General features: G+C 33.3%; 1 protein-coding gene across 1 annotated transcript in view; it reads right to left on the bottom strand.

Annotated features, from left to right (window-relative positions):
- The window catches only part of LOC102679691, a 136,852-nt gene that overhangs the window by 120,924 nt on the left and 3,991 nt on the right, over positions 1 to 11,937 (bottom strand). Inside the window, exon 2 of the mRNA XM_031508985.1 lies at positions 8,212 to 8,331. Within this exon, the coding sequence (XP_031364845.1) occupies positions 8,212 to 8,331 (120 nt within the window). The remainder of the gene's footprint in view (positions 1 to 8,211; positions 8,332 to 11,937) is intronic.

Below are 11,937 nucleotides of genomic sequence, written 5' to 3'. Positions count from 1 at the left end.
TTTTTTTTTTTTTTTTTTTTTTTATGAAATTAATTTTCTGGTTTCATATCAAGTCCATCCAGTGTCAATATTAATCGTTAAAAGTATTCATTTAATATCATATACGTTTATGTAAACCGAATGAAATTTTAATTAAATTTCGATTAAAAACTAACAATGAACGATTGACAGTTAATATTTTTAATTACGACAGATGATTAAAAATCAATACGTGTACGCGTCGAAGACTAATTTTATCCATTGATTGAATATCATTCTTCATGATTGATTTTTTTTTTCGAGATTTTTCAATGAGAATCGATCGACCAATCAAATAAAGAACATTCAATCGATGTTCAACTCGTCGTCTTTTTTATCTATTTCAAACATTTGAATAATTTTTAAACTATATTAAAATAACAAATAATCAATAAAATTCACTGATAATAATAACAGTGAGTTGAATTCTACAAAAACGTCAGAAATTCCAAAAATTCATCATCTTGGAACACACTCACAAACTCACTTCAAACTAACTCCAACCAATTGTTACCCAACGTTCACCGGCAAGCAATCTAACCACATCAAAAGAAGAACCGTTCAAACGCAATCCCATATATCCCTTTCCTCCTTCCCCCTCCACTTTTAGCAATACAGCTAAAAGCGTTTCAACTGTTCGGCATCGATCGATTAATTAATCGAACCTCGACTATATACCTAATTCCCTAAACTTTCACTCGATGTTTCCTCAAACCACAATCACGATTCCAAAACTTACATCTCGATTCGTTTATTCGCGCTTCCACTTATATCAACCAGATATAATCCTATCTTTATTCCACCGAATCGCGTATGATTTAAGCGCGAGAAGGATGCGACGATCCATCGATTAGAGATTGGAATCACTCCAATTCGAGCTTATACGCTTGTTCCCCCATCGAGATTTGACGAATCTTCCAACATTTCTTCGAACGTTCCCGCAATGCGGGTGCAACGAGAGAAAGGATAAAGGATGGAATAAGAGGATGGAAGGTGTAAAGGCGATAATACCGACACAACCCGGTCGAAGAAACACTCGTGGCGCCCGGTTGTTTGCCTTATAAACGATCGCACCCGAGTTTTCCAAGCTTTTTTCCCCACCCTCTCTGTCTCCCTCCCTCCCTCACGATTTCGATCGAATCGGCCGTGTTAACGATACACGAATAACGCTTAACGCGCCCGTTCCCTCCTTCCACGCGGCTTTTATTCGGCCCCGTTAATGGCGTAATTATTTCCTGAAACGTGTGTATCCTCCGGCTGGACAGATAAACGATTCGGATAAATTAGGGGAGCACGGACGGTTGATATTGATAACCGGTTCTGATATACGGATGATCTATTAACCACGAGTCTGTGGAGATTTTATTAGGTTCGTGAACAATTATTGCTATTGGAGAGATTTTCAACGAGGCAATGTTGTGCTCGTGCTTGAATTTTAGTTTTTTTTATGCGGGAATATTAAAATTTCGAAGTGTTAAGAAATTGTTGATTGAGATAGAAACTCGTTATGGATATTTTTTTGAAATTGAAAGGGAAGATCCGTGATAGAAATTACTGTGAAATTTATAACTCAGTCATGATTGATTTCGTTGGTACAATTTTATTGTAAATTGAATTTGGAATAAAATTTAAGGATATTAAAAACGAGGTAAAAGAAGGACCAAGAAAGAGAATGTATTTAATGTATTAGGGAGAGGGAGAGGAGATGAAATAACGTTCCGAATAAAAGTCAACCGTTTGACCGATTATTTCTTGGTTGACTCGAGTAAGAAAGTAGATAAATGGATTCCGTCTGAGTTGAGCGACATACACACAAATTCAGAAAAATAGGGACGACCGAGAAATAAATTAATATAATAAATAAGTCGAAATAAAATTATTATAATTATTTAATAATTACGATATAATGGAGCAAATGATAGAAAAATATATGAAGAGAGAGACAATGTTTTAACTAACTATAGCAACGTTACTATCTTTGACCATTTGTAATATTTACATTGTTTCTATGAAAAAGTTTCAAAAGCTTGGCCGAAAAAGTTTCGAAAGCTTGGCCGAAAAAGTTTGACGGCAAACGAAATTAAAGAGAAAAAGAATGGGGGTGAGGAGGGAGGGTGGTATGTAAAGGGAAAGCGTGTAAAGGTTCGAGGGTGGACCTCGAAAATGGTATTCTTGAAATGCAAAGGGCCCACTAGACTCGAGGGTGAACCTCTCATCGAAAATATTCTTCTGATATTTTTTTTCCCGTGCACAACTTTTTTCATATAGTCCCACCCCGCATTCCTATATTTCCTATATCGAAAATGAAAAATATCCCCATGAACGATCAACAAATCGTAAAACCTAAATCTGTTTGATCTGTAAATGTAAACCGATAATAACACGATTTTCTTGTTATTTTTTTTTTTCTTTTTAAATTTTATTGCGTACCTTATTATTATTCTTATATTATTCTATATAGACCGAATATAAAATCATACTTTAATTTTTATTTCTTATCATCAAAATGAAAACTCGTTTCAAGATTAAAAAAAAATAACAGGAATAAATTAAATTAAACTAAATTTCCAAGTATCCAAAAATAAAATCTACATCCCTAATTTCCTAAAACCCTACTAATCCCTTAATTTCATCAACTTTGTAGACACGTGGATAAAAAAAAATATTCGAACGAAACGACGGACACGTGTCCTCTTTATAGCGCCTACATACATCGTTTTGTGTCCCATAAGTTTTCTCGGGTGTAACTTGTTCGATAGCCCTAAAGCACGAGGGACTCATTCGAGACAGCTAGAGGGGGTACGTCCTACCTAAAACGCACGTTTTTTTCTTTCAGTAACCACCTCTTCGTGGTCGCTCGTAAACAAAGCCTGCTCTAAACGACAACCGGGAACCTTACGCCTATTCCCAACGCGAGCAAGCCAGTGTCCAAAAACCGGCAAAACGCAACGTTCACCGCTGGACTCGCATACATTATTCACGCTTGTGTACAAACGCGTTCCAACCGGTTACTTTATGTAAGGGTTAACTCGCCGATTTACACGCTGTTTACACGCACGTGGTGAAATAGTACGAAGGTATCGTTTGATTAATTATTAAAGAACGGTGGATAAGTTATTCGAGCGTTATTCGATTGGAAAGTTGAAAAGTTACGAATTGCGAATTTTAGGAGTTTCTTCGGGAAAATGGAATAATAATTTTAAGGGATTGATATTTATTTGGAACTGTTGAAGTTATTTCGAGAGAGGCATTTTGAGAGGAGACACACATTTCGAGGTAGAGAATTTTTGTTTGCTTGTTCTGAGAAATGGGATGTTGGAAGATGGATATTTATGCGAATTAAAAATGATTGAGACGAGGTGTTGCGTTTTTTTAATGGAAAATACGACGTGATGGACAGAGGTAATAATTTTTACAATGTAAATTATTCTAATATTTCATTAATTGTAATAGGAATACGATAGTTATTGAGATACGTGCGAGGAAAAATATAGGAAGCTTGTTTATTGATGGGGATAAAGAATATTTTCTCGATAGATGTGTACTTATTGGAATAATTTTTATCGAAAGTTCCAATGGAGTAGCAGCATTGACGCACATTCGTTTTATTGAAACGCATCGGTGAATCGAGACAAAGATGTCTATTATTCACAATAAACGTGTTCGTGTAATCTGTTATTCATCGAAAAATACGCGGATTTTCTAAAAACTATGACAAGATGAAAAGTTCTCTTGTACAAATAAATCCAATTCTTTATTTTTTTTATTGAAAAATAATTTTACATGAATATGTAATAAATAAGTATATTCGTAAGTATTGAAGGAAATAAATAATACTGAAGAACATTTAAAAGTTCGTGAAAAACATTCTTTCAATCTAATTAACAAAGTACATGATTTGTGAAAAAAGAATCCAAAGAAGTTTAGATTTTTATTTAATAATGAAAGTAATAGTGAAAAAATCAATTTTAAATAACTCATCCTGTATTAATATTGTACCAATATTTCTCAAGAAATTAAAAAAATTACTACAATCATATAAAATTCCTATAAGAACGAACGAAGAACAATATCATTAATATCTATTAAAAAATAAAAAGGAATTTCCAATACCTTTCTAAATTAATCTTAAACGCGAAATTACAAAAGACTTCGTAACATTATATTATCACAATTTTTACAGAAAAGTCGTCAAAGAATTTCACTACCGAAACTTTTGCAACATATTCTAAGACTCATATTAAAAAAAAAGAAGAAGAAGAAGAAGAAGAAAAAGAAATAAACATATAACGTGTCCCCTGTGTAAGGAACCATAGTAACAGGTGTTCCACCATCATAAAGAGAAAATTTCTAAATAATGAACAGTCCAAATTTATAGTACGTTAGCTTAGAATTATAGCTCGATTCGATAAGTTAAACGATCTTTGTGATAAAACTGACGACTCGAACTTTCGGCAGGGAATAGTTTATTACCGATTGAAGAACGATATAAAATTTTACGTTCGTCACATGGAGGATAACGGTGTGGATAACAGGACGAATACTTTACTCGCGAACAATCCCGAGATATTGCGCCTCTAAAATGTGCTCGATCGGCCTTCGAGAGTTTTGAACGCGAAAGTTATAGACAATGCTCAGTTAGGAACATTATTAATCTCATAAAACGTAATGGCAAGCTATCCAATCTTGCACGTTGCAGTTTCTTAATCCAAAGAAATGGAAAGAAATGGAAACGCTCACTTTGAAGATACAATTCAAGGGAAACGTTTTTCGGAGGGAAAAAAAAAAAATTCGACGTGTATACGTTTGAATCGTTGAATGAATTCGTCTTCGTGGCAATTTGCAACAACTTGCTTGCAAATATCACGAAAGCGCGAAAGAAATTAATTTTCAAATGGGAAGCTTTTAGCTTGTTTTGTTAAGAGTTTCTTTTTGAAAAAAGTGGAATTCTCGACTCGATCGAGGGAAAAAGGGATCAAGAAGTTTGGAATGCAGGAGTTGGAATTAATTGGAATGGTAAATAATAAGATAAAAACTATTTTCGTTGGAAAAACAAAAGGAATTCAATTATGTTTATTGCAATTTCAACGAGGAGAAGAAAATAGCCATGTTACGAAGATTTCAAAGTTCTTTTGATGAAAGAAGAACATAATAGTAAAATATTAAATTTTTTTAAATATTTTTTATATCCTAATTTTTTATTAATATTTTTTAAAATTATATTTTATGCATATACATTTCCTAAATTTCCTAATATTTTAATTTTCTATATGCATTTCTATATTATCTAAATTTTTATTGTCTAATTCCCTAAATTTTAATTTATTAACTTCTCTATTATTAAATTGTCCTAATATCCTAATTTCGAGACTCCAAATATTTAATTTTCCTAATGTACTCCCTCTGGATCAATTTTTTATTCAAATTTTCAAATATCTCTCTCCCAATTCATTAAACAAATGATCCATAAAATTTCCTAATGTATTCATTCAAATATCTCAATTGCCAAAATATTTTAATCCTATGATCCATACATCTATCCTAATTTTCCTTTGTAATATTCAAATCTCCTAACAAAATTTTTCATAATCTAATATACTTCCTATCAAAAGTTCCAAATAATTAATCCTTATCCTCTTAATTAATAAAAAAATCTCCCAATATATTTATTCAAAACTTATTGTACAAATCATCGCATGGAAAATTTAACTTTTAAAACTAGTAAAAAAAAAAAAACTTGAAACGATCCCGGATTCCTATTTTACCACGAATAATATCAGGTCGTTCAGATATCCGGAAACATTTCCTACAATAACAATTTTTAATCCTATGCAACAAGATCGATCTGTGTTGGCGCGCTTTTTCAATGGAACAGCAACCAGCATTATCAGTTCTTACAGTCGAAAACTTTACCCGTTCATCGACTTCATTGCGAAAAGTTTCCCGGAAACGCAATTCGTGGGATTCGAAATATATATGTACAAGCCATCGACGCGGTCACGAGATGTATATATGTGTATATATATACGGAAACAGTGGTATAACCGCGATGGTTGCATCATTATTGAAAAACGATACGTAATAAAATGCTGTCCTAAGGTTATCGATATGGAAGTGAACGGGAAAATGTGAAAAATTATCGTAGACGTTCTACAAGTTTCATCCCTTGATTCAAAAAATCGTGAAATGCATATAATTTTAAATGGAACAAAGTATGGAAGCGAATATTTTTTGAAGAGACAGATTATGGCAAAAATAAAAATAAGTGTTAATATTTGATCATATTACGAAAAAGGTTAGTAAAAATTAAATGAAAATTAATATATCAATATTATTGAAATATGTTTTTGAATTATTAAAATCGTGTTAAGTCGAATTTTTAAGGAAATTCAAAGAATTGAAGTAAATCTGTCTCTTCCTCTTTCCGTTTTATATTATTATTTATATTAAAATTAATTTTTCAGCAAAATGTATTAAATATTGTAAAAACGAAACTATATTTAACTATATTATTATTATAAGATGAGAATTAATATATATTAAATGAAAAAGTATTATATATTACATAAAGTATAAGACTGTATTATGTATTATGTAAGTAGAAAATTACTTATAAACTATTTTACATGTAATGTATGAATAAGTTATTATAATCGGAATTACATATTATTATAAAAAAAATACCAAAACTAAAATAAGAATAAATATCATAATGATGTAAGAAATTAATAAAAATTTAAAAAAACTATATATAAGAAAATATACGCATTCAATATTATTTCTATTGCGAATTCACGCACGTTTCGATTTTTAGCAACCGATGAGAGCTTAAAAGAGAATGGGTGCGTCGTTAACGAGAAACAGAAGTGTCCTCGTGAGATTTTAGGCCGCGTTAATGAGAGGAAAGTACGGTAAATAGAAACGACCATATTCAACCGGAAGGATCAAATTTTTCTGACACTCGGAAAACGCGATGATTCGATAATTCGTGTCGTTAAAATTCCCGGCGATGGAATAAATATAATATTCTTTTATTACGTTACACTCGAAAAATATTAAAATATATATAAAATATCCATATTGTTCATCTCTGCGAAATGAACAGTATTATTATATACTAGTATTATACGTACTACAAATTTACGAAAGTTTTGTTAAAAAAAAAAAATTAAAATGATAGATAATATAGACAATGATAGTGTTCAAAAAATATATATGTAATGCTTAATATTATTTGAAAAACTAATGTATCGACTAAGGATACATTAAATAAGTACATATACATAAGTAACAAGATAGAATAACCTTTGCTTAACATAATAAAAAATGATATAAAAAAAACATAGAAGGAAACAGAAATAATAACATAGAGTAATAATAACATTACCTTTTTCAAGAATTGGCTTCAAAATTAGTTCCAGGAATAGTTGAACGGCATCAAAGCATCCTAACCTCATCACGAAGTCACATATACGAACTCTGTATACACAACAATAATAACGCGAGATCGAAATTATCACAAGGACATGAGTAAAAACTTGACCTACCACGTGAATTCTAACGAAACAATATTCTCAATATCAAATCCCAAACGTATTTATTCATTCTTTTTAGCCGAACTACGCACAACACAACGAATAAAATAAAACGCAATAGCCACAGTCGTTCGTTCAAATCTCGATATTCAAGAAATCGAAGTCGCGAGAATAATCGATTCGCGACGAGTCAATCGACCACGTGTTTCTACCTTCATACCATACTTTTAATTTTCGATAAAATTGTAACAAATCTCACAAATCGTTTTATTATATACAGAAAATACGTTTTATTTCAATTAATTATATATATTCGTATTCAGTGCTACTATTTTCCCGCTTCAAATATTGCGTAATAACGATGTGTATAGGCTATCCTTGTCTATTACACTTGCCCGCCATTTACTCCGAAAATATCGTAGCAGAAAAAAGCATCTAATTTTCGCGAAGAAATCGAGCATGAAATTAACTGCTCATGTACAATAAAAATGTAGCGATAAAAACGAGCACTGAACACGTAAACGTATGTTTATACTCACACGATCGCGCGAAAGTGAAGACGTACGTGAAGCAGGCGGTATACGTGTGAGTGGCGAAACGTCGCGAGGTCGTTAGCTCGTGCACGATTATTGCGATTCATCTGGAGAAATGGACTCACCTTTCGCACGGAGGACGGGACCGGAAGGCAGGAAGAGGCTGGTATACGGCTGGAGTCGGTCCACGGGCACACACAGTGTGGACGATCTCGAGCACAGGTGTAAAATCTCCGAAGACGCGGCTATGCCGCTCGAGTGATCGGTGTGGACTGCAGAAAAGCCCGCAGATGATATCAGAGACTTAGGGGGAGAGACTGCATGACATCATCGCCGGCCAATCGCGGCAAGGCCGGCGCTGCGCATGCGCCTCGCCCTCGGCGCCGGGGCTGTTGCGATATATCGCAATCGATTGCTCAACTTCGCGCCCCTGACCGATGCGGCATCTGTCGGGAAACAATTTAAGACTACGTTTGGAATATCGCGGGAAGATCAGATGACTTAAATCCTTTTAATATGGATTATTTTTTATAGCATTGATGAAACGTTTGATAAAATTAATTTATAGAATTTATATTAAAGTTGAAACGTACTTTTAGAAAATATATAGAACGATTAAATGTACAATGTATTAAAAGTCAAAATTATAAAAAAATATTATATTATAAAAAAATTATAAAAAAATATAAAATTTACATGAAATACATATATAAGGTTTTAGAATACAGAAACAAAGATTTTATTAGAATTATTTGTTAGTAATTTGCATATATTTGCATAGTAAAAATTAAAATAATAAACTTAGTAAATTATTCAATTATTAGCAGAAAATTATTATTATATTTTCTCTATATATATTTTGAAATAATTCTAATGAAAATTATAACATTTAAAAAATAAAACTTGTTACTACAGTAATTAAACTTATTAATATAATTTCTAAATATATTAATTTAATAAATATATGCCAGTACAATTATTGTACTTCAGTTTACCTAGCTTAATTTAACACCGTGAAACTAATCACCAGGTTATATAACCATAACCTCACTATGACCACCAATGACTATTAGTAAACTGAACTGACAATGGTTTCAAGACTGCATTTACAGAGTGTAACAGATTGACTTACCTTCAAAATTCCAGTAGAAATCTAAAACCTTAAAATCTAATTTGTTAATAACAATTCATCTACTAATTCCAATTTGATTTAGATACACTCTTTTTACAATATAATTAAAATTATCACTCACAGAATTGTTTAACAATATGTAATGGATATTTTATTAAAGAAAAATTAAAAAAAGATCCCAAGAAGAGGATAATTAACAAGGATTATTTTTTATATACAAATCCTTTAATCTAATTTACCTTATACTTCACCTTAATACTTATTTTATACTTTTAGCCAATATTCAAGGAACCAATATCAATAATTTGGAAAGAATTAGAATATATCAATTGATTAATATTTCGAGGACCAAAATTGAACGCGTTACTACAGATACATCCGTTAAATGGAACACGTGATATATATTGTGAATGAAGTTCACGTACGAATTAGATTCGCGGCTGTTCAAAAGCATCTCGTTACACGCCAATAACGCGAAATGCCGGGCATCGAATCAGAAAATGTCACCGCGTACGAGATTGGATAGGTTGTCGTTCCACTAGGTGGACGAAGTTAATTGCCGCGAATACCAATTTCTCGTGCGACGTGCGTTTGACGCAACTAGCCTTTCGTTCGCTGGTCGTTACCCTGGTCGAGGCCAGGGTTATGAATATTTCCCGCCCCGCTTAAGGAAGATGCGTCGCGCGCGTTTTATGAAAAACCGATTTTTGGCCCGCGTTAATGATACTTTCGAGAGAACGAGCTGGCGAGCCTTAACTCCTCAAACGGCCATCGACATTTCCAAGCGTTTGACGACGACGAGGCGTGCCATTTAATACATAGTACATTCGCGCTATGTGTTAGAAGATTTATATCTTTTCACTTTCATAATGTTCACTCGCTTTGGCTCCTGATCTATAAAGTGCTCGCTGATGTCATTTTCAGTTAACGAGAGTTTTAACGTAAGTAAATTTATTTATTTTTAACGTAAATAAAATCGTAATATTAATTTTTTTTTCATTTTATTTAATTATGGAGGTGTGGAGATTGGTAGGTATAAAAGAGGACTTAAAAAAGATTGGGAAACTTTGAGAAAATATGTGTATATGTAACAGAATACTTTACTTTTCATTTTTAATAATTAAAATATTATATTCTTAAATAAAACAAATTACCAAATGTTGATTGTTCAAACAAAATATTTGAACAATCAACATTTATTTGATACAATAAATTAATTAATTTGAACGAGCAAGTATACAACACATTAACATTAACTTTTCCAATTTACCTACAAATTTGGGAAGAAATCCAGAAAAATACAGAAAGAAATTGCAAAGAAATCAAAGTTAAGATTGAAAAGAAGCCTGGGTGGAGCAAAGCTGTGACACTTGGATTCAGGATTCGCAGGATACCCGTGTTGTTTACAAGATAGGAGCTGGCTACAAACTGTTGACGGGATTCGCGAGGATGACACGAGGTCAACAATTTCATCCCTCCGCTAAATTATCACCGCTCGACCTGGAAAGACGGAAACTTTCTCGGAGAATTACCGTCTTTCCACGGTTCCTTTCTCCTCTTTCTATGCCCGTGGTTCAGAAACACTCGACACGCTTTTTCAACGGCAATTTCACCTTGCCTTTACAAAGGAGCCTTTTGTATCCACCTGCATGATAATGTTGTCTCCCATGCAAACGTTGTTTGCTCCTGTCTCGCCTGTACGTGCATCGCCTACGCGCGGGGAGGGAGGAAGAGGAGTAGTGACATGGTGAATATGTGGCAAAGTAGTTTGAGAGAAATGCTACGTTACCAACCGCGGAAATAATTTTGCATGTTTTGACGCCATTGTAAGCGAAAGAAAAGAAGCTTACGAGAGGTGTCTGCCAAGTTAAAACTTGACCGTGGTGTCAATGACCGAGTATTTCCATCGATTTCTTCAAACTTATTCTTCCTATCTATTCGTGGAATATATCATTTTTGTAACGGTGCAACGATTTTCGTAGAATCAAAGAAAATTAACGAATCATTATATAATTTCTATATAATTTTTCATTTAATATCAACTGTAGCCGTAAAATAACGACCAATGTGATTGATCTTAAGAATATGAAAGAGTTATTTATCATTAAATAAAATAAACAATTTTTCTTTACAGCTCCATTATTATCGCACCTACACGATATTAAATTCTCTGTACAAAAAAAAAAAGATAGAAGAGTGCGAATGTACAATAAATCATACGCCAAATATCGACTCTACGATTCTGTTCACAGAATTCAAAAAGAAATGAGAGAGAGAAAGAGAAAGAGAGAAGAGTATCATGGTATCATCGTCGAAAAAGGGAAACTGTACGCGGGTTTTCCACGCATATTTCTTCCAATACACGGTGCAGGATGGGGCAGGAATGCCTTCGATCTTGACGATCCCTCCCCCACCGCGAGATAAAATCCTATACAATCCTCGATATTTCCTGGATCGGTTTCGCGACTTTGTCTCTGAAAGCAAACGACTACCACTTCGCGTATTTATGAAACAGTGGCGAAAGCGTGCATGCACGCGTATACACATGTTGGAAGTTTGTTCCCTTCGAAACGAACGCGGAGAAATGGTATGAGGAATGGTCGAATTATGCGACATATTGCAAGACCCATACTCTCCCCCTCTGCGCCCACCCACGTGCTCACGCCATTGGAAAAGCTTTTTCTCCATCGACGGGAAGAATTGTTTCGACTATGAAACA

This window comes from Apis dorsata, unplaced genomic scaffold (assembly GCF_000469605.1).
Source record: "Apis dorsata unplaced genomic scaffold, Apis dorsata 1.3 scaffold_117, whole genome shotgun sequence".
Taxonomy (NCBI): Eukaryota; Metazoa; Arthropoda; class Insecta; order Hymenoptera; family Apidae; genus Apis; species Apis dorsata.
This window is presented reverse-complemented; position numbering and strand designations above follow the sequence as displayed.